General features: G+C 37.0%; 1 protein-coding gene across 2 annotated transcripts in view; it reads left to right on the forward strand.

Moving 5' to 3' along the window:
* pcdh11 (protocadherin 11) overlaps positions 1-24906 on the forward strand; it is a 177062-nt gene that overhangs the window by 90684 nt on the left and 61472 nt on the right. For both annotated transcript variants that reach the window (XM_084133291.1, XM_084133292.1), the window contains exon 5: positions 21180-21381. In XM_084133291.1, the coding sequence (XP_083989417.1) occupies positions 21180-21381 (202 nt within the window). The remainder of the gene's footprint in view (positions 1-21179; positions 21382-24906) is intronic.

Below are 24906 nucleotides of genomic sequence, written 5' to 3' on the forward strand. Positions count from 1 at the left end.
CAAATAGAAAGGGTGATGAGATTGCTGGGATTGGTGAAATGCCTTGAACTTCCCCTTTAAATGGTTTCTACATAATTGCAACTGAGGGAGAAATCATCATGTGATGCTGAATGTCAAACATTTCCCCCCATTAGTCCGCATATGCCCAATTACTGTTTATAATGTTGCTATGTTTGGAGGTGGGCATATGCTTCAGCTATATGTGTCTGTGTGTGTGGGTTGTTGTGCACATGCCTCAGTGGAACAAGGTGCAGTGAGATATTACACATTGAAAGCTATGTTGTATTTCACCAAATACAGGCACATAAACAAGCCTCCCTGGGCAACTGTCTGATGGCAGGTCACGTGATCCTTTCACCTCCACTTAACAGCTGAGGTGGAGGTCCAAGGCCTGCCAGACAGTTCTGCACGGCTGAGGTACTACGACAGCTTGTGCTTGACCGTCCTGTCACTGTTTTAGCACATTACATGGCACTTCCTGCCAAGGAGCCCCCAGTCATGAGAACAGCTATTTGAAGCATTGGATACAGCAAGAGAACACTGTTCCTCAGACTCCATCGCGGTTTAGACTGAAGACAGTAAAGGACTTCATCGAGACAGGGGTGAGAATAACAAGCGTTTAGATTTTCAGGTATCTGGTGAGAACTAGTTTTAGAACAGTAGACTACATGATGTGATGTTTTTATTATTATTTTTTAAATTTTTTATTATTATTTGTTCAAAATTTAAGTCATAAATTGAATTGCAAGTAAAAATTAACATTGACAAGTATATGAAGCAGTGATACTTGCCAGCATGAGTAAAAACTGGCTTACGGCCTTTATGAGCTAAACTTTTAACATGATTGCGATATAAACAATATTTCCATAATTTTATATCGCAGCATAGCTATCACGGTAATGTCACTAACATTTGATGTATCGCCTAATAACTGGCCACTGCATGTTTCAGAGTGAAGCCTGAGAGCTCATGATCTGGTGTATGAGAATCTTTCATAAATATGTTGTCAACTAAAGATAAGCTTTAAGGTCTCCCTGTGGTTTTCCACCAAAATAAACGCTCTATAGTTTAAACGTTTAAAAGCAAAAAGAATTAAGCTTTACATTTTTGTTTGGAAGTTTTGTTCTGTATAATAATAATAATTATTATTATTATTAAATACATGTTATATATTTTACAGTACAATAGTATCATTGCAATATTAATATTTCTTTCATTTTTATAATTTAAACTAAATTAAAACATTTCTTCTTCTTCATCTTCTTCGCCTTCTCCTTCTTCTTCTTCATCTTCTTCTTTGTCTTCATCTTCTTCTTCTTCATCTTATTGTATAGTCATATTGAAGGTGGGAAAAAACAGGTTTACTTTCTTATCTGTCCTTTCTGATCACATGCCTGTTTAAGTAGCATTTACAGATAAGTACACATTTATTAAAAATGTCTAATTTAGTAAATGGTGAATCAGTCTTCTTTTTATTGAATTACAAATAGTAATTGGTACTTTGGTGTTGCTATTTAGAGTTTTGGAAGAAAGAAATCCTTGAAAAAAGTTTTTAGCTGCATTGTAGGCCTACCCTTATTAGGCCTATGTCAATATTACACTGTGGAATTTTAGAATAATTTTGGCCTCCAATGTGATAATATTATGATGTTATGGGATTATATATGGCACAATATTTTTCCAGCCATCTTCCCCCCTCTCAGATGGAATCGATATGGAAATATTTCTGTCCCAGTAACAGCAGCCCTCTGTCTCAGTTTGTTCAGTCCTAAGGGCAAAACGAATAGTTCTTTGTCTTTGCTGAGGCATGTGCTTGGCTGCAAACAAGCAATATATTTTAGCTTAATGGAAGGGGTGAACACCGTGGAGCCATCATTCTTCAAGGCCAGGCAGACCAGGGTGACTGTTGAAGAAGGTTTTGCTCATCGTATGTTTCATCCTAAATTCCAGGCCACTTTGACATGAATGTGAATTTCCTCCTAATTTTTTTTTTTTATTTTTTTTTTTTCGGTCAAAGTATTTGGTTTTATAGAGACATAAGCTTTAAAGCAGGGCTGGGATTTGACCTCCCTGGGGTGTGAGCTTAGTCCAGCTATCAACAGTGCAGTTCCAGTCTGGTGGTAGGTCTGAAATTAGCCCATAATAGCACCTCAACACGCCAGATCCACTGAGACATGTTTGGGATAGAGAGCGATTGAAGGACAACACTAAACAAGTAGTCCGCTGAGGATTGAGAGCCCAAAGTGAATGTTTCCTTCTCATCACAGACATCACAAGAGGGCTATGACCCCAGCAAGGACATCTTAAACAACAGCACTGCGCCGCAAGGCTCAAGTACTTAAAACACCTCAAACATATGGCTTGCTAAACGAGCACTCTTGCGATGTTTATTCATGTACTGCCAGAATACCAAATGAAGGAATAGGGAGCCAAAAGGATGGTGAGTTTATATGAATGAGTATTAATTTGAGAAACTGTTGAGCAGGATCCTTGGCTGTGAATATAATAGAGCTTAGGGCTGGGTAAAAAATATTAATTTCTCGATTCTAATCAATTCTCTCTTTTTTTTTTCTAACTGATATCGATTCTTAAATCCCACGAATCGATTTTTAGCCTGTGCTGTTTTCTGTTGATGAATGAACAGAACATTGTGGCGCCCCTTCCATCCAATAAATCACTCTGTGCTTTGTTACTTTTGATATGAAACAAAGTCTCAGATTTCAAATTCTTTCCCATTTTGTTTTGAATGCAATTATGAGAATTATATTACAAAATGTGCAAATGTTTAAAATAGAAGACTAGTGGTTTACTTGAATTTACTATTTTCAATGGCCTGTTCGACTGCAGAAGCTCTATTCAAAGGCACAGCAAATGAATTCACAATCTGCATGATATCAAGCAAAATGACACCCTGTTATGAGTTTATCCCACAACAGACAATGCTATATATATATATATTTTTTTTTTTTTATGCTGCAGGATGACACACATCCTCTTTGTTATAGTTAACTAAACTTAAAACAATACATTTTATATTCATTGTTAAAATTTTCAAATAAATATAAACTGAAATGAATAAAAATGTCAAAACTTATTCTATTTCAGCTAGTTGCCAAGGCATTATTTATTTATTTATTTTGTTTAACTTGATGTACTAAAGTAACTAAAACTAAAAAAATTTTTTTTTTAAACTAAGAAAAATGACAAAAACACAAAAAATTACTAAGACTTTACCTACAATTAAAATGTGAAATATAAAACAAAAAATAATTAAATATATGAATAAAAACTATGAAAGTATCTTAGAGATAAGAACACTGACGCATATCTGTATATTTAATTGTTTAAAGGAAAAGGCGATTTCAAGGTTGAATTAAATTGAGATTCTGAGACGCAGCACAATAAGCCCTGGTGTTTTAATCAATTATTAATCCAATATTTTAATGATCAGAAAGCTGGGGATGATCAAAGGCCTAGTTCATGCCTCTCTGCCATTGCTCACTGAGACACACTCTGGCTCTTTGAAGTGCTGCGCCAACAAATGCACTTATCTCCACATTTCCCTTGCAGGCATACATGTGGAAGCCCTGTGAAAACACTGGCCTAGAGAGCCACTGAAGAGAGACAAGGGTCATTGACCTGGCCTTTTGCCATCTGTTAAACATACAACAATGTATAACGTACACCTTTAGATCTGTGCTGGCAGGTTGGCTGAGAGAATTTAGATTTATTTGAAGTGTTCTCCTTTTCTTTGAATTATCGAGAATAATTCTGATTACAATTCCTAAATAATCTTTTCATCATCAGACTATATTTGGATTAGTATGGACTATTTTGGATTTCATTCCATCATGTCTGCGAGAATGCAACATGACCATTCTGAATTTTTACAAATTTTTTTTTTTTTGTCTTGACGAAAATATTCTTGAAATGTAGTCAATATTTCAATAGGTCATAGCCATCTATTTTAGTCAATTTTGACTAAAGGGTACATTTACAAGACAACGATGTGCTAAAAATGTTTTTTCTTTGCGTTTTTTGTGTACAGACGAAAACTTTGGCAAAACTATCTCTGTTCACACGGATCTGTGAAAACAATTAGAAATGCTGTGTTATTCATGCCAGGCCAGTAGTAAGAATGGACGAGAACTCACAGGCCTTAGAGGGGAGATGAGGATCCCCCGTCCAAGAGGCAGCGGCCGCCGGACACAGGTGTGTCGCGACTTCACTGCTCCTCTGTCAAGGGTAGTGAGGGGGGAGGAGCTACTCAGGCGGTTTCTGGCAGAGAAAGGTGCCGTCCACGACCTGGTAAGCTCTCCATGCACTTCGGGAAAGAAAGGCACTGGGGCGGCGGGCTGAGAACCAGCGCGGCCCGCCCCAAGAAACCAATCATCCAACCGAGACTGTTCGGGACACAGTGGAGGATTCCACGCAAGTCCAACAGCCTAGGCGGCCCGTTTCAGCATAGCTGACATTTCTGGATCTGGCTCGGACAACGTTACACTCCCAGAGGGAGACAACGCAGCCGAGTCATAATCTCCAGAAGCTACAGTAGCTCATCCTCCAATTGGCATCCTGTCCTCTGGAGAGGCCCCGAATGAAACGGCTGGTCAGTCCATTACAGAGGGACCAGCGTGCTCTACTGGGGGGCTCCACCGGCTGCGGTGTGATAGAGGAGTGAGGGGCCCACAGGGATTGGTTACCGGGTGGGGAAGCCATCACTATGATCCTCTGATCACCCATCCCACACAGCACCCTAGGGTGGGGGGTGGTAATGGGGACTCCACCTTCGCGGACGAAGACGAGTCTCGATCTCAACACCACGATAGTCATGTTCCCGCAATGAGAACATGAACTATCCACAAAAGCTGCTTCAGTATGCTGTAATCCCAAACACGTGATGCAACTAATGTGACCGTCAGAGGGGGGCAGGGAACGACCGCATCCAGAAACACACGGGTGGAATGACATCTTAAAAAAAGCCGCAAACGCATCCGTGTTGCTCTGTCAGGAAATGAAAAACTCTCACCAGTGCCGGAGCACACAGGGGAATGATCGCGGCAATACTGACAAGGATGGTGCAGCCTGTAGCAGTGAAGCACTCACTTTCTTCGCCCTCAATCGGCCGTCAGACAAACAAACACAAAAAGGAATGCTGTTAAAACAGCAGTTGAGCGCTCAGAAGGCTTGCGACTACCGCTGCACTCGCATTGTAGAACCACCAGCACCAGGAGAGACTTCCAGAAGAAGCACCGACACATTCGCTTGTTGAATGAATCAACACTCTTCAGAGACACCATCATGAAGACCGATCGGCTCCGAAGCGAAAGACAAGTGGCGTGTGCATCCACTTCCGTATTTATACCCGCGCTGCGGGGCAGAGTGTGGATGCAAAGCTCGCGCGCCAATTTGTGCATTGGCTCGTTTTATCAATACTCAAAGAAGACAGGCTCCTTAAGCGTGATCCCAATCAGTCGACACGTCGACTACGTCGAATGTGAGCGAATGAAAGGGAACTTCAGTATCTGAAATATTACAGCCCATTTCCTTCAAACATGTGTTTCTGGTTTCAATCTTTTGACAATTTATGTGCGCATTACACTCTCAATTAAATCTGAATAGTACATTTTGGTCACCCAGTGCAAGGGCAAAGCTCACATTAACTTCCAGCACATGCATCTCTTGCTAAAAAGGGCTCCCTGTAGTGAAAGCACAGTTCCATTCATAGTTTTAACCTAATGAGCTAATTAATTTGTTGATTATTATTTTCAGCCTCAAGATGGATTGTGGCACGGCAGTGTTTGTCTTCTCGAACAACCACATGATTCAAGGGCAATAAATTCACAAGCTCAATGCCTTGTGATGAACCAATTCAGTCTGTGACATGGCGAAAAGGTGTCTGGGAGACTTTCCTGGCAGTCTGACAGCCTGTCGATGACCTGTATTTATGGATGCGTGCGGTCTGCCTTTAGCGACACAAACCTAAGGCTTGTGTTTGTCAAAGTAATTGTAAAGCAAATTGGATTTATTTTTTATTTTTTTTCTGATTCGGATAAATCAGCACTGGTAGATATTGGCCAAAGGAACAGGTTGTTAATGTCTGCAATTAATTGCTAACGAAATGCATTTGTTGTGCATGACATATAAATTATTCTCTGGTGACAGTAATTGTGAAATGGGGCTGGGCGGTATATCAACTTTGTAAGGTATGTCTTTATTTTTTTCAAAAACTACATGGGATAAGACAGTAGCGTTTATATTGATATACAATATCTTGATGTTGTGAATGCCTCTGAAAAATAGCAAGGACACAGAGTGAGCTGTTGTGGTGAAAATGCAAGGTTCAAATTGCCCTAAATATGAGACATGCTTTAAATTATGCCCTTCAAAATATCAGTAAACATATAGTTTAACCCTTAAATGTATGAATGTTTCGCCAATCATTATTACATATTCGGGTGTTTAGCGACCCGGATTTATATCTAACACTGATGGATCTCTTCTTGTCGCAATAATATAAAACTCTTAGATGATAATAGAGTAACAATTACAAAAAAAAAAAATTCATTTATTCATTTACCTTTTGGAGCTTGTAAGGGTTCAGTTTGAGCAGATCATCATTGTCCTCGTCAGAACTCATTTCCCAGTACATTCAGCATCTGGCTCATATTCGCCATCTAAAACATATTTTAATACTATAATTTTCAACATCTTCAAAAACAATATTTTGATCGCTGACAGCTTCTTCACCAGATCCACCAAGTGACAGTGACACTAATATTTGATTGTGTTCAGTTCTTGCTCTGCAGTAAATCGCTGAGCCATTTCAAGTTTTGCTGATGATACTTCCTATTCTTTTGTTTTCTGCCTGCGGTAACTATGAGTGAAACGACACTTCATCACTGTGTATCAGACATTACCACCTTGTAGAATAAAGGTGAATTGCACTTATTCAGTCATCAAAGATTCAATTATTGTTGTGCAATAAAAACTATATACTTTTTATTTTTTAAATATACTTACAAGACTCTATACATTTTTTTTTCTTACAAAAAAATAGTGGGAAAACAGGCATTTTTTTGTAGTTTTATTATTTATAGACAGTTTACAATGAATTGATTGAGGAATACTAAGGTTAATGTCTAACTTTAAATTATGAATGAGAAGAAGGGTAGTGAATGATGCTAAATGGTCACTAAAGACCCGATGTATGAGTTTAAAGGTTACACTTGCCCTGTTCAGTGCTTTGACATGTGCACTAATACTGTGTATGTGCGAGATGTAATTTCCTTAGAGAATAACTTACATTTCATTTGTAGAAAGTGATGTGAAGTCTGTACTTTTTTTTTTTTTTTTTCATTTAAATATATATATATTTTTTTTTCAATTAATTAAAGAAATGATTGATTAATCAATTTTCTAAATAATCAGTAGTTATTTGAAGATTATTCTGATTTAAAAGATCAAATGAGCAGCAAAAGCATTTCATCTGGAGAGAATGTCATAAATACAGTAGGTTGCATTCAAAAGTGAAAGTATCTCAAATCTCTTCCACAATTTACAACAGCACCATACACTGCAGTACAAAGAGTGTGAAACCTAGCTGTGAAAAGTATTCTACCCTGAAACAAAGCGCTTTGCAAGCTTAATTTATCCATGGTGTTAATTATGAAACAAACTGAACATTTAGCCCACTTTGTAGAAATACTGAGATATATTGTATATCACCATTGTGAGTCTAAAAATACCAAGATATAATTTTTGGGTCCATATTACCCAGCCCTACTGTGAAAGCATTAGTTATTAATCAGTTTATGGGGCTAACCTCCACCAAGTGAGGCTTTATTCTTAGCCTACTTTCCAAATTGAATGGAATCATCTATCTAAACAAGAATGTGCTTTTTATTAAATTCAATCTAGCACGCGTTGCATATTGTTCATCTAGACACCAAATCTGGCCGTCCCATGCCCGATGTGTTTTTATCTTGGAACTCATGTAATGATAGTTGGCTTGATGTGAAACTTTGTTGGAGCCGTTGCACTTATAACACTGCCAGAAGATATAACGTTGTGCTTGTTGAGATCTACATCTCGTTTTAAATGGGTATACCGGAGGCCTCTGTGTAAATATTTCATTGCCTTGATGAATCTCAGTTGTTTTCCATGACAGAAGCAATTACGTCGGTGGCGTCTGAAGGGATGCTTTTCACCGCCGTTGTCCCACGCTACATGGAGCGTCTCTGAAGCCATGTTGTCTGAAGCCTTGAAGACCTGACAGGCCACATCAGTCAGCCCGTCCCGAATGCTCGGCTAATGCGTCTGACCCCTGTTACAGATGCACGTGGGCTCTCTTCTCTGTGTGATATGTTGATTTGTTGACACAAATACTTGGTTTCCGTTCACAAACGCAATTCAAAAGACGCAACCGTCATTCTCCCGTCCCATAGTTCTCTGCATCTCTTCATCACCGTTGCTACTTCGACATCACAATCCTGCTTTTCTTTTCAATATCAAATTGCTCATTTATTATCCCCGAAACAAAGAAAACACAATCTGTGATTAAAAATTAAACAACGTTATCTCTTCCTGAGCTATTACAGAGTCCCTCGGGAGAGAATGCTATTTTGCTGCCTTGCAGGCGTCTTTTGTTCTCGTTTTGGAGGCATGTCACTATTTATTGTTAATTTTTGATGCTTCATTTGATATGCAGTTCTCCCCGTGACATGCACGAAAGTCTTCTTCTCTGTCAATGGCTGCCTGTGAAGTCCTGATTTGAGGTTCACATAGAGCAGAGAATGTACTCCACCGATAGCTCTGTCAACCTGCTAATGCTGTAATCATAGCTGACTGCAGACTCACTCTGCTCCACCACCCGAATCAATACGTAATCAGACACATCATGCAGAACCCATAGAAACAGTTTCACAGAGGTAAATACGTGTGATGTGGCTTATCAATACGTACTGGTCTAATTTTGGAGTTGCGTCTCAACTCCGTAAACGGAGTCCAAGGTGAAAGTCAAGCTTTTCTGTGATGGTCTTCGTATCCTTGTTTAGATGCGTCTGTTTAAAGCACATGTTGCTTTGTGATTGGACAATAATTGGAGCAGAGGACAACCGTCCTCATTAACAGCCTTTGCCTAATCCCTTTAACCCTGCTGCCAAAGTGTCTAAGCTACAGAGAAACTAACAAGAGCCTGGCGTACACTCCTGCGCCATGTAATCTGCATTTACCTAGGGCAGTGGCCTTGACCTTCTCTCTTGAGATGAACGGAAGCTACATACAAGATGCACTTGTTAAAAAAAAAAAAATGTTGAAACCTGTTGAACAGTATCTGAACAGTATTTACACTCGAACAGAATTGTGTTACTTATGATGAAAATCTTGCAACAACACATCAAAAAAGGCCCTCTCTTTTGATGTAAACATGTACTTGCATATTTCACAATATAATACATATTTCACAATATAGTTTTTACTGTATTTTTTGATCAAAAGAACCAGCCTTGCTGAGCATGAGAGACTTTCATAAATGTTAAAAATCTTACCAACTCCCAACTTTTAAATGGTAGTGTACATAAAGATTCAATGTGCAACAGGCACTAAAATATTTAGACTATTTTAGTCACTCATATTATAAATAGAATTATTAAATAGCTGTTTGAGATCAGGGGCTGTATCTTACCACTAAGAGTTCTCCTAAATAGCAGTAAAAGTTATTAGGTAAGAGTTTGAAGCCTTAAAACCTATTCACAAAGCTGCTGAGACCAACTTTAACTAAGGAACAGAGAGAAATCTCAAGTTAAGAAAAAGAGTGAGGTTGACCTCTTTGTGATGGATGATGTCAGCATGCTTACTAACTAACTATACAGTGATTGGCTGATGGGGGAAGGGTCTCTGTCAGTGATTTAATCATATAAATATTGTAGAACGAGGTATCATGTTGCCATATTCAAATAAAGATAGCCTATATATGTTTGCTATATTCAAATAAAGATTTTAAAATGTAGGCTAAGTGTCACTATTAAACAAGTATATGTTCAGCTAATTGTCACACCATGTCCTAACTACACACGACGCCGTGACACGCGATAAAGGTATCTTTTCCATGTTAATCAGACTTTTTGTCCTAACCAGCCGCGACGGTGACATGCGACGATTGTATTTAAGAAACGGTTTCTATTTTTCTGCGACGTCGCGCTGGAACAACAAACACAAAGTGTGGCAATGATAATCTCAGGTACTGTTTATGTGCTTTATTTAATGTTAAAAGCGTATAATGTGACTTTGAATATCATTTAGTGCTCCTGTAAATGCAACAATGGATAATTCACCTCAGATCTTGAAATTAAACAAATGGAAACAAGAACAAACAAGTATACTATTTAACAAAGATTGTTACTCAGTAGCCTATGTATTTGAAAAATGTTTAAATGGTGTAATATTTGTGAATTTGATTATGTAGCCTACTTATCCATTTTCTTGCGAGTGCTGTCAAGATTACTCTCTAGTTACTAGATTACTCTTACTGCTGTGCACTTGCCGCGAGAGCCCGCCCAAACGCTGTTCTGATTGGCTGTGGGTTTTGATTGACTTTGACGCATCTCGCAGGCGCGTCACGTCTAGTGTGGACAGACAAATTATTTGTCGCTGAATCTTATCACATTGCGTCTGGTTAGGACACGGTGTCAGAATTCAAGTGACAAATGATGTTTTATAAACAAAGTTTAGGAGGAGCACGTTCAAATGGTCTATCAAATCAGAATGAGTATTTTTGTTTTCTAGAAGAAAACAATTGTGTATTTAAGTGCATATATCTGAATTTTGTGAACATTTAAATTTAGTGTACATAAGAATATGTGGCATCAAAACTAATAGAGATGGAGTGAAAGCCACAGATCTCTGATTTTAATTTCATGGAGTCTTTAATGTTTCAGTGCTTTTAAAAATCCTGCTCTTTCGAATAGATCACACTCTATTGTCACCTCGGGTTTGCTTAAAATTTCAGGATTGTTTGAGTGTAATGACTTCAGTGCCTTGGCCATCACATGCCTAATGAAGTGATAGTTGTTTTTCACGTTTATTTATTTTTTTTCATCAGCCCTTGTCAGAACTACAACAGATTTAACAAGCAATTTTCTGATTCTGCTCCATCAAAAGCCATTTATACTGAGCAAATGTCACTTGCAAATGCCTGGTGAATCAGTGTTCTTTATGCGTAGACGAGGCTTTCGGCGGGGTTGGAGATTGTCTTTTTTTGTGTCTGAAGTGCTTGCCCCAGCATGGATGATCTTTTCATTATCATGAAGTGCTAACCCAGGGTCAGCGTGCACAAAGTTATGATTAGAGCAATCTGTAATCTTCGGCATTTAGTTAATTATGTTGCTCTCGAGGCGGCCATCCATGTCAACTTCAAATCCCTTGAAAACTGTTGCCATGTATTTTTTTAATCGTTTGAGGTGTAGTCATAACCTGCTGTCCCTGTGAGCGGCGGTACCATGAAAGCAATGTTCTTAAAACTAATCTCCATTGTTCTAAATTCAATGTCATTACTCACATACTTCACTGAGCCCTTTGGCAACAAAATGCGAAACAAGACAAAGTGTTTTCACCTTCAGCTGATGAGAACATACAAGTCTGTCACTGACCTTTGCACTCGCTAGTCATTTGTCTCAGTAGCTGATATCTTAATTTTTTTCTTTAGAACATACCCCGTTTGTTCATTTTGCAAAAACATATGGTTTTATTTAGAACTCATCTAATGATTCATTTGATTGGTTTTGTGGTTTTTAGAACTTGACTCAAAGCAAAGGGTTAAAACAACATCTCCTCGGTCTCAAAATCAAGCATATTAATGTATTCAGGTCTTAAATGTTCAGTTTATTTGCAGGGAGTGAGTGGAAATTAGGGATGTGCGCCATTTAATTAATTAACATTTAAAAGGAAATTTTTTAACCGAAAATTTATAGTCTATGAAGACAGTCTGTAAAAGGGATCCATTTAAAATAGCCTACTTTATCTGTTAATCAAACAGTCAAATCTCATTCTGAATTCCACTGAAAATGGGTATATACATGTGCTGTGTGCATTAAACTTAATCAGCATTTGCCAATATAGACATTTATTAAAGTCAACTGAATCAAGAGGCAGTGCTGAACCAAGTACAAACTCGATATTATAAACAGAATCCCTCAAATAAATGTTGGTTAACATAAATCAGCACATATTGTTTTTTGTTACCTCGCCACCACTTGCATGTCCGTGTTTGAACACACTTCTTGTGTAAGAAAAGTACACGACAGCCGCAAAATTGTAACCTGACATGCACTGGCAACTAAACATTATTTAAAGGTGCAGTAAGTGATTTCTGAGAAACTCTGTTGAAAGTGGATCGGACTGAGCAGCAGGGGGCGTATACACTCATAATGGGGGAGGAGAGAGAGAGAGAGCAATAGGGAGATTTGAAGAAAGACTGTAGAAAGAGAGATGAATAAGAGACATTACAAAAGAAAAAAGGTCATAGCAATATCACTGGAAAAAGAAGGGTTATGATCAGGCAAGAGCTTTAGGACCCACATAATATTAGAAAAGCTTTCCAGCTTTTCTACCTATATGACCTATGCGAGAAGGCCTGAAAACGGATGCCGTAGTTGCGTTTTTTCTGCTCCATATGTGTTTAACATTGGTTTTGCTGTTTCACAGAACTAAGATAGGCTGTTGTCGCAATGTTAGTAACAGGACAGTTTTGTGTGTCATTGTTTTTTCTGGCGCTGGTGTGTTGCTGGCGACTAACGATGAACTATTGCTTGTATATACTCTTGTGTACTCTGTTCATTTGTTGTTCTTCCTTGTCGTTTGTTTGCCATCTTCACTTTATTTTTCACGAAGCATTAATTTGCTTGGCTTGAGCTATGATAAAGAGACATTCTCTTTTGCATTGCGTGTTGGTGCATTTTGTGGGCGGAGCAATGAAGGGAGGGGTGTGTTTGTTTGGGTTGATTTCAAATATCAACCGTTTTTCTCAGAAATAGCCTACTGCCCCTTTAAGGGTATTCTATTTGTTTGGATATTGAAATAGGATCTGTTGTTATCAAGTTTCTCCTCTTTAAACTGGTCAAATTTCATACTGGTATTGTCCCTCATAACCGGTAGTATAACACGCAAGCTTCAAGTCTGAGGTAAAATTTAATTATTTTCTTTCCTACCTATACACTATAAAAAAAAAAAAAAAAAAAAAAGATAAAGGAAAATATTAATTGTGCAAAAAAACATAGTATTTTCAATGTCGAGTAGTTGGAGCAATATTTTTTTTTTGTCGACTGTAGTGTCACACATCCCTAGTAAAAATAATAAAAAGAGAGGCAGCTCATGTTTTTCAGCTGAGCTTGTGTGCAGATCTGAAGAGATGTCTGTTGGTGCCTTACTAGTTCATGAGCAGCAGCAAACGAGAAAATTAAGCATAATGCTATTTCACGGTACTGCACTGTTGGAGATCACCCCTGCCTGGATCTGCAGAGCCATGATGACAGGAAGAGACTGCAGAAGCTCTATGGGTCACTCCATGTGAGTGCTCACATATTTGTTAGCCTATTCATGGGAACATGTTATTAGCCCACCCTTCTAATGATGAGTATTCAGAGTATAGCTTAATTTGAAACACATTTAGAGAACACATGTGTGAAAATTTAGGGATCATAAGATTTGTTTTTATGTTTTTTTTTTTTGTTGCATGTATTATTGCAATTCAAAATGACTACTTCTAAATATATTTCATTGACATTTGTCAATAATTTAAATATTTTAAATATATGTTTTTAAATATATTTTAGAATTTAATGTAGTGATGGCAAAGCTGTATTTTCAGCATCATTACTCAGTCTTCAGTGTCACATCCTTCAGAAATCATTCTATGCTGATTTGTTGCTCAAGAAACATTTCTTATTATTATCAACGATGAAAACAGTTCATATTTAATAGTTAATTTTAACTGTATGCATTTAGGAAACTGTACTACTTTTTTGGGGGATTTTCTGATGAACAGTTTTTGCATTTAGCAAAAGAACAGCATTTATTTGATTTTTTTTTTTTTTTATCTTTTACTGTCTCTGACAATTGTGTGTTTTTTTTAATTATTTTTCTTTAAATAAGCAAATGTCAACTAAGCCTACCCACACAGTATGGTGACAAAGATGGCTATATTCTGTTCCTGCCAGAAATCATAGCACCTGAGGTCCCATTTGTTAAACAATTCACAGGGAATTAGTTTTTTTACAGCTAGTTTTTTATAGATCCTATTAACCCTCTGTAAAGTTGTGCAGCGTTGGCTTGTAAATCCCACAAAAACGACTGTTCGTCACTGAGAATGCGGTCGGTGGTCCACAGATACCTGGCTGAAATAAATGGGGTTGTTTCTGAATAACACTGATGTTGTGGCTTTGCTTGGAAGAATGCACTGATCTGTGACTTCCCTCTGGAGAAGAGTGGCTGATGTTCTTCTTCCCTCTTCTTCGTGTTAATATAAGCACCATCTAATTCTCTCACAGAGCAATCCAGCCCCATCTGCACATTGTCTGGGTCGCCACCGGCGAGGGGCTTTGGCAGGAGTTGGCTTGCAACAGAACTTGGCTTATTTATCCTCTTTTTTTTATCTCTATGCACATACTTTTGATGCCGATGTTTTATCCTGTTGGACAGGCTTTGTTTGGTCTTGGTATCTCTTCTAGCAGCTTGTGTTTGTTTTAAGGATTTCTGGCATGGTCTTTAAACAAGTGATAATGTTTCACACACCTTAACCCATATGGAGAGGGGGGAGATGACACAGACATTTTCAACCCGCTTTGTATTGTTACAATGTCTGTAGTATGTGTAAATGAGCAATGTTTGCTCGTTCTCTGTGTTACCTGGACCTAGAAATTCTCATATATTTGTCAGCAAAAGTCTTTTGGAATTATGTTTCGGTGTTTTCACCTGCTTGGTTGCTTTTGAAATTTCTCATCAGTTTTGACCTAAAGAGTTGAGATCTCATGAAGGTGTGTGCTATCTTTAAAGTTGCACATAAGTGAAATGGTTTGTTCTTTAGATGTAAAGACATTTTATTTTACTTTTCATTGTCCAAACATTCAAGAATGCACATGCACGTTTTATCTAGTCTCTATTTATCATATTCAGAAATGTAATGTCTGAACAACAGTTAACATTTCAATGTTCTTGTCTCCTCTTCATTTGCTTCCTTTTTCATTTGCTTCTTGCAGTCCATTTAGATTTACAATAGAGAGTGGAGCCTTGTGGCTATACATTCTCTTGAAATGTCCTTGACAGATGTATTTAATCAATTATGACAGAAGATTTGGAATGAGTACAGCAATTAGAAGAATTAAAGTGATATTTGTGCAAATTTCTGGACAGCTGACTGTTGTCATCTTTACAGCAATAAATTGCAATGAATTTCCCTTAAGGGGCATTATGATGATTCAAATCAGATCCTGATTAAGTATTCAGTAAAAAGAAGAGGGGAAAAAATGAATAAGACCAGATAAAATGGCTTTCAACAATTCATAGGCAGTTAATGATAACTTATTCAAGATTCAAACCAGTTGTGTTTGATTTTGAAGCCATCTTGAATCTAACTAGCCTCTTTTGCCAAATGTAAGACATGTATGATGATTTAGCCTGTTAGTGTTAGGTGATCATATGCATGTTATTTTACTTTCCAAAAGCAGCAAATAAACTGTTTTACAGCTGCAAATCAAGCCAACTAATACATACTTTGTTTTAAGCAGGATCATGAAAAGTGCAGCTTTTGCCTTATTGTGGCTGTGCGGCCTCTGAATTATAGATTGCGTAATTCCCCAGCGACAATCTGTTGTTCTGTCAGCTCAGATCAGAGATGAACCACCTAACATCACACTCAGAGGTCAGAAGCTGCTTTCTGCGACAGAGCAGTGAACGCACACTGACTACCTCATAATTAAAATGAGAAATTAACCTCAGAGAACCTCAGAGAATGAAACGATGGCTCATGACAATATAGCTGCAGTGCTATATAACATTTCACAACATTTTTGGATCAAGAACTCTCTCTGTCTTTTATAAATACTAAAAAAGTTTAATGTTTCAATGTTTGGACAGTTAAGTAATATTGTTTTAGTGTTACATTTGGGATGCCTGCGGTGTGGCATGACGTACTCCATCTAAAATAAGTTTCATCAGTATTTTGCTTATTCTTTTATAATTAATATCCATACAGTTTTTGACAATTAAATAAAAAACTAATTTTAATTAATTTGTCACTCTGCAAAATTTAATATGAACTATTGAAGGCAAAAAAGTGACTAAAATATGTACTTTACTGTAACAATTCGACCCTGAGTTCTCATCATTTGGAAGTTCATGTGAAGTGGATTTGCAGTGCAGAAAACTGTCTAGACATGTCGACAACATGAACCGAACTCTTCCAGGCCTCATTACAACTACAGTGTTTGTGGGCAGCCAATGAAGACCATAGGTTGAAATTATGCAAATGTATTACAAACCTACGTAGGGAACCCTCCTGCTCATTCATTTTTTAAAGTTAGACATCAACCTTCTTAGCATTCCTCAATTAATTCATTATAAACAATATAACAAGAAAAAAATTATAAAGGAATGCCTGTTTTCCCTTCATTTTTTTTAACAACCCCAAGGTGTGTATATTTTTTTTTCTGCACAACAATAATTGAATCTTTGATGACTGAATTAGTGCAATTCACCTTTATTCCACAAGGTGGCAATATCTGATACACAATGATGAAGTGTCCTTTCACTCATAGTTACTGCAGGCAATAAAACAAAAGAATACATGAATATCAGTCACGTGACCTCTTAAGTCATCCGCTCTTTTTCCAGTTGACTGCCGCCATCTTGAGTACCTACCGAGTACTGTCTATGGTACCGACAAGCATTTACTAGCTAGCTTGCTACTATTTACAGCTTCGTATGAATACAGTAAATGGCTACGAAAGACAACATTTCGCACCTCGACTGCCATGAAAAGAAACGCTACTTTCAAAAAATAATATTGTTAGGGTGTGATCCCTACGCGATACCTGATACGTACTTACAGCCTCTGTCCGCTGCTACCGATCTACCAATCCTGACATTCAATGATATTATATGTTGATCCGACGTGTCAGAGGTTCTGGGTTCTAATCCGCACTCGTATAGGTTTTTTTTTTTTTTTCTCATCAAAACTGTGAATTTGTGTTCAGTTTGTTTTGTAATTTCACCGGAACGAATAGAGAGTCTCTTCACATTGAAGCGCGCGTCCGAGTGAAGACTGTGCGCGAGCCACAAACAAACACAGTATCCATGCCACTGATCGCAGCGGCAACGAGCACTTTGATCACTTGATTTCAGAAACAACACATTTCAGCGCTAGATCGCCTCTTATTTAACAAACGAACGAAATAAATGCTCTGCTAGTTAACTGGAGATGTTTTGTTTATTTGTATTGGTACATTCGTGCCGAGAGATGTTTCAAAAGTGGTGGGGATATGTCCCACCCATCCCACCCGCAAATTATGGTGTCTTTTTTCGCCTGTAAAAGGATATTTTGGGGTCTCCTTTTTTGTTGTTGCACCCCACCGCACAACATATTGAAGACATAGCTAGCTAGTTCCTTTGCGACTGACGTGAATCAGGTACTCAAAATGGCGGCAGACAGTTTTAGAAGTGAGTGACGTCAGTGAGGAGACGTTGGTGACATCATCTGATATTCATCTATAGGAAGTATCATCAGCAAAACTTGAAATGGCTCAGTGATTTACTGCAGAGCAAGTACTGAACACAATCAAATATTAGTGTCACTGTCACTTGATGGTGGATCTGGTGAAGAAGCTGTCAGCGATCAAAATATTGATTTTGAAAATGTTGAAAATTATAGTTTTGAGAATAACTTTGAGATCGCGAATATGAGCCAGATGCTGAATGTACTGGGAAATGAGTTCTGATGAGGACAGTGATGATGGTATAAAACATCTGCTCAAACTGAACCCTTACAAGCTCCAAAAGGTAACAAATTCTGCTTTATTTTATTCTTCTGTAATTGTTACTCTAATATCAGGAGAGTTTTATATTATCGCGACAGGCAGAGATCCATCCATGTTAGATATAGATCCGGGTCACTAAAGACCCGAATATGTATTGCCGAAACATTAATGCATTTAAGGGTTACAAAAAGAAAAGAAAAGAAAAGAAAAGAAAAGAAAAGAAAAGAAAAGAAAAGAAGGTTATGTCAACAAACCATGTACAATGTCTGAGGAACGGCAGTGGTGTAAAGTATTTGAGTAAATGTAATTACTTACTGTACTAAGGTATCTTTTTGGCTACTTGGTAGTTTTACTGAGTATCCAAGACATTAGCAACTTTTACTCCCAAATGTACTAAGTTTTTGTACAACTATGTGTACTCTTTACTCCATACATTTGTGATGAGTAACGTAATTACTCGTTACATTTTGCATAGCGCCTAACTTTTTCTGCAGCAGTTTATTTCTGCTACAAAATAGCCGATATCACCATCTACAGGGTATTTAAGGAACAATAACTTGCGCGTTTTGCCATTACTCACACAAACTTGTCAACAAGACTATTTTAGGAATATGAGTGCATTAGCAGGTAGTTGCTGAATCGCATGTGTTTCATGAGATGAGGACGTGGCTGCAGCAGGTGATGAGGCCAAAACCAGTACGGCCAGTGCAAGTAGGTCTTTGACTTTTTTAGGCTTTAATTATAGTTAACATTATTCTATTCATCCGCCATATTGAATAGACATTTATGAAGGATATTGGTTTACTTATGCCCTTTTTGAGCACTTGAGGTTAACTGAGACTTGAGAGTGTTTGTATACGTTCTTGTTTTTCACTGGCATGTCTCTTAGGTGTTGAGCCTACAATCAGTATGAGTAAAATACTTAAGTACTGTTAAAATCAGATACAAGACTTTTACTCCAGGTGTATTGGAATTGGTGACTAACTTGTAATGGAGTCATTTTCGCTGTAAGGTGTCTGTACTTTTACTCGACTATGGTTTTCAGATTACTCTTTACACCTATTTGGAACGGTTATTTCCATAGCTAACTTGATACTCTACTGTACGTGACCTCTTTCTGTTGATTTCTCAGTTTTGAATATGCCTCTGAAGTGGCAGTAACACAGACTGTAATGAACCTTCACAGCTTTGCATTCTGGATGCCAACCATAAGGATTTAGTTTTGTCAACTCACCAATAGTCTTAAATAGAGCAGTTTGGAGATGTGTATTTTGTTTTTGGAAACACATGCTCTTTATTTGCGCCAAGATTTATTTATTTTTTCTTCTTTTTTCTGTATTTTTAAATCACAATAAGGCCTTTATTTGTGTATCATAGTGACAGAAGAAAAGCGTTTAAAAAAGGCTGGTTTAAATTCCCTAGAGCATCTTGAGCATGTGCTAATGATTAACTTTTGATTCTTGATTTCTTTAAACATTGCTTCAAGAATATAATAACATTTGTTCTGCGTGTGTATTTTTGTATTTAATTCCAAACTTATTTTCTTGAATCCAAGTTTGGTGTTTTAATAGAAAACATATGGAGCAAGTTAACTGAAAGCACATAGATATATCTTAGGTATATTATTTCCCTTCAAGTCTGAATACTCATATAAATGAAATGCTCAAAATAGACAAATAAAACAAACACAATCACATCAGTATCATTGCTTTTATTCTTTGCAGTAAATTTGACTTTGTGAATTCAATTGCTTTGCCTTTCATTTTGGCTATAATAATGTCACTGGCTATCCAATACATAAATATGAAAAAGCAAATAAATTGATATTGGCATATTACAGTCTAATGTGATATTAGATGATGAAGAAGATAAAGGTGCCCTGTTTTATATGGATTCCTGTAAAGGCTGTGCTTGCCCATGGCCATCTTCTTACTGCCAGCAAATTAAGAGACTGCAAAAGGGTCACCTTACATACCAAAATCAGCCCCAAAGAGACAGAGGTTCTCCTCCTTTGAACAAGAAAATCTACATAGTGTTCCCAGATCTGCCTGGTTAAAGCTACTTGATCCACATCCTCCTCCTCCGTCTAAATTGGGCCAGTGGGTCGAAAGCAGTGGAGTCTTGCGAAAAAGAATCACTAGTTTGCATGACTGTGGGCAGTCTCTATCAATCAGAAACACAATGCTTAGAGGGAGAAGCCGAGGCTGGAATATTCAGGCACACTCTCCTGGCAGAGCAGCTGAGTATAACCGGTGTCTCAAGAAGTGATGGGAACAGTTTTATTAAAATGGATCAAATGATACTTTGCCATTCTTGCTGACACTCATCTCATAACGTTGCTTATTTGATTTTGTTTATTCCTCCAATTTATACTTGGCAAAATAATAACTTTGGCATCAGCACACTACACTCTAAAAAATGTATTTTTCAGGTAATCGAAAAATGTGCTTCATGTGCTAAAAAATGTATGTATGTATGTATCTGTATGTATGTATGTATGTATCTGTATGTATGTATGTATGTATGTATGTATGCACTGTGTGTGTGTGGTCATTTCTAATTATCAGGTCAATAGAAGTAGTTGCTACATAGTGAAATACATTTCCCTGTTTCAACATATATATAACTTTTATAATTTTTTTTGGAGTCTATTGGTGATTAATTGAACACTTCACCATTAAGGCAGCACTATTTTACATTTTTTTTCTTTTTTTTTTCTTTTTTTCTTTAAATATTTAAATAAATAGTTTCTTTATTTTTTTTTATTCTAAATATTTTAGTATTTTAATTTAGAATTTTTAAAGTTTTTTTATATATATATATATTTTTAAATATTTTGTCATGTAACAGAAATGTTTTTTTTTATTTATTTTTTGTTTGTTTTTATAGTTTCAGTTTTAGTTTTATTTATAAAAAAAAAAAACCCTGCTTTAAAGTAGCAATGCCTTGTTTTCTGTTTTTACGTTGATTAAGATATTATAAAATGATAAAATATGTTTTTCATTCAATAACACTTATAGCTGCAGCTCCAGAGCTCCCGATCCTGATGCACAGGAACGAATATTCAAAATGAAGTCTCCTGTCCCTGGCTGAAAGCCTAAAGCCATTGCCTGCTCAGCTTGAATGCGTTGTGTTTGTGTGTGTGTATTTTAGCAGACCCAACGCCGCGTGACCTTTCACCTCCCGGACGGCTCTCAGGAGAGCTGCAGTGACAGCGGGCTTGGAGAGCAGGAGCCCAACAGCGGTGCCAGCACCACCCAGCCTCTGCCCTTGGGCTTCCCTCAGGACGAGTACTATGAACAGACCTCACCGAACAGCCGCACCGAGGGTGACGGCAACTCCGACCCCGAGTCCAGTAAGTACTGACCGCTGTCCTTTACCAGCACTTTTTCAGCAGCTGAACAGGCGAAAGGAAGAGGAGGTCACTACTGCAAATAGCCTCCAAGGTTGATGAATTGCTAAGCAATGTTTTTAGCACGGTTTTTTAATTCTTCATCTATGAACACATTCAGATGGTTGTCACATATTTCCCAGGCCTGTACACTAGTTCAAATGTTTGAGGTCGGTAATTTTTTTTAATGTTTTTGAAAGAAGTCTCTTACTCATGAAGTAAGTCTTGTACTTGTAAGAATGTACTTACTCACATCAAGGCTGAATTTATTTGATCACAATTAAAATAACTGTTATTATTTGAACATATTTTAATTTATAATTTATTCCTGTGATGGCAAAGCTGTATTTTCAACATCAATACTCCATTCTTCAGAGTCACATATCCTTCAGAAACCATTCTGATATGATGATTTGATAGTTCTTACTTTTCTTAGTTAGATAGATAGTTACTTTTATCAAGTTTGGCAACAGTGGTCTGCTTTATATTTTTTGGTGGAAACTGTTCCTGTTTTTCATTTGATGAATAGAAAGTCTAAATGTCCAAGATTTATTTGGACAATAATTATTTTGTAACACACAAAATGTCTTTACTCTCATTTTTGATCAGTTTAATGCCTCCTTACTGACCTCAAACATTTGAACTAGTGTATATGTATTAATGCATGTAAACATATAACATAAATATCTGTATAATATATATCCATATATCTGACTGTTTTATCACTTTTCTTTTTTACTCAAAAACAAGACAGAAAAATAACATAGCCGCTATGAACCTGAACTCTCCGTTTATGGTCTTATCTTACCTATGAATCAGTACAGGTTTTGAGTTCCATACTTCAAATCAATGGACATCTATTCCAGTTCAAATCTGACCATTCATTTATATCTCATCCAAGAAATCTCTATTTTTCTATCTTCTCTGAGGATTGGTTTTCCATCTGCACTGGTGCAAGAATAGAAATACGTACAGTTTATAGGGCACATTTCTGCTAAGTGAACATTATGCTGCCCTCTGCAGTAGTGCTTTGCAGAGCAAATAATGCATGTTTAGGGAGGGTGTTTATTTGCTCAAGTTGTTATTGTTTAATGAGGCGCAAAAGAGCTGGTTAGTATTTACTGCTGGGCTACTCTGTCTATATCGCACGGCCATTAGTATGACCGACTGCTCTTTGTGAATGTAAGCTTGGTAGATCTTCTTCATCATGCAGCATATAAAGTGGTCTTTGTGTTTGATTCTTGCCGTAACCCTGGGATGTAAAGGCCTTGTATCTCAGAAAAACCGTAGGACGGTCCAGTGCGGCTGGTGGATGCTTTGATTCCAGGGTTGATTTCAGCATCATCATCAGGAAACTGTGGGGAGACTGTGATCAACACAAATCTCTTCATCTCTTTCTGGCTTACACATCAATAAAATCAGTGGATTGCCATAACTTTATTCATGTTTTTTTAAGGCAACACAAGTTGAGGAAAAAAAAAGCACAGGAGTGAAATAAATTGGCTTGCATACACCTGCAGATATCCTCTCTGTCTGGTACATATATGAGACAACAGCATCTCTGACTGAAGCACACACGTCTTTGCATTCTGCAATGCAGCAGAGCTGTGACACTCACAGTGTTGTGTAAGAATGAATGCATTTCTTCAGCTTTACTCCTGCCAAGCTATTTACATGCACATGATGACCAGTATTTGCTCTTAGATTAGCTGTTGTTGAACCGGCCTGCTGTCTATGATAATGCAATGTTCTCCCAAGCCGAGCTGTATCCATGCATTTATATCCCTGTTTTTCATATTAATGTGTGCGTCTTATAAACTGTACAGTATATGCTATCATCATTCTGTGCATGATGGCACCCATTTTTGCACGCACACACACACACACACACACACACACACACACACACACACACACACACACACACAAATAGTAGCCTGAATAGCTTGGCTATATACGTATAGAGTCAAACTACTCTTTAGAAACTGGCAAAAGGTAGCTAGCTACATTAAATTACATAAGGAGGTGTTGTTTACATAATTATTTAATTATCTAATTATATTAATGTTTAATTGAGCATTATTTCTCTGAAACAATAAGGATATTAGAGTGACAGAATTAAAATAAGTACATGTAAATTTGCACTAAACAGTAAGCTAATAAAACTGAACAACTCTTTATTTATACAAGTGAATTAAAAATATGGTGATAAACAGCAGTATTTACAAACTAAATAATTATTGCAGTGCAAAAATGAAGATGTGAAATGCCTTGTAGGAGATTTAAGAACAACACTGAGTGATGATTCAACTGAATCACTGAATTGATTTTGAGTCAGTTTGTTAAAATGAACTGTCCAGATGAACCAGATGAATCTGACTCCTCTAAGTGATTTCAAGGGTTGGTTCAACCAAAAATCACAATTCTGTCATCAGTTCCTCACCCTCAGGTCACTTAAAAAAAAAAAAATAAATCATTACATACATATTATATATACACAGTATATATATATACATACATACATACATACATACATACATACAGGGGCTTTTTTGAGTTTTACTTAATTTACTTAATTCAAATCAATTGGACACATACAGTAAATTTAGTTTAGTTTATTAATTAAAATGTTTTTCTGTGCATAATACTTTTTAATCATCCTTGAAACACAATGAAGATTTCTCTCCCTCCATTGAAAGCCATTTAACATTCATGCTTTAAAAAGTTTATAAAGAAATCATAAAATATATCCATATGAATCAAGCCGTTTAATCCAAGTCTTTTGAAAAGACACCATTGGTGATTTAATTAGGATTTAATTTAGGCTTTTATTTGCATATAAACACTGATCAACACAAATAAATAGAGCACATTAAATACTGTCAACAGGAGCTCAAACATTCCTTGTTGATTTGTGAGAGCCAATGATGTTTGTTCTTGCGCATCAAGCAAGCAAGTTTGAGCTTCTGTATACCTTAGTTGATGTTCTCTATGTATGTGTGTTGATCAGAAATCTCTCAAGCAGGGCCGATAGCCTCGTGGGAAGCGTTTTGACATTTAGCACAACTGCGCCTCTGGCCAAAAATAAAAATAAATAAAAATGATAATTTGTGTTTTGATCTACACGAGGGTGAAGTTAATGACAGATTTTTCATTTTTGGGTATTAAAAGTTCTATTAAACGAACCATTTAAAAAAAAAAGAAAAAAAAAAAGGGGTTAGTTATCGCTACTTTTTGGAAAATATAATTTTTAGTTAGTTACTCCCTAACTTGGTAGTTAGCATGCAAAATAACTTGGTTTTGATGTTCAAAGATGTTATAATATAAGATTTAATGTTTAGGCTTGTATACAATAGTCCACAAATGAATAATTTCATATATGACCTTGTATTTATTTATTTTTTTAACTGTTTATTTAATACACTGAGAGATAACAACAGGCTGGATAATGAGCTGCTTCTGTGCATCATCCTGTAGAAAGGAACAAAC

Source organism: Abramis brama (assembly GCF_963993115.1).
Source record: "Abramis brama genome assembly, chromosome: 13".
In the NCBI taxonomy this organism is placed as follows: domain Eukaryota; kingdom Metazoa; phylum Chordata; class Actinopteri; order Cypriniformes; family Leuciscidae; genus Abramis; species Abramis brama.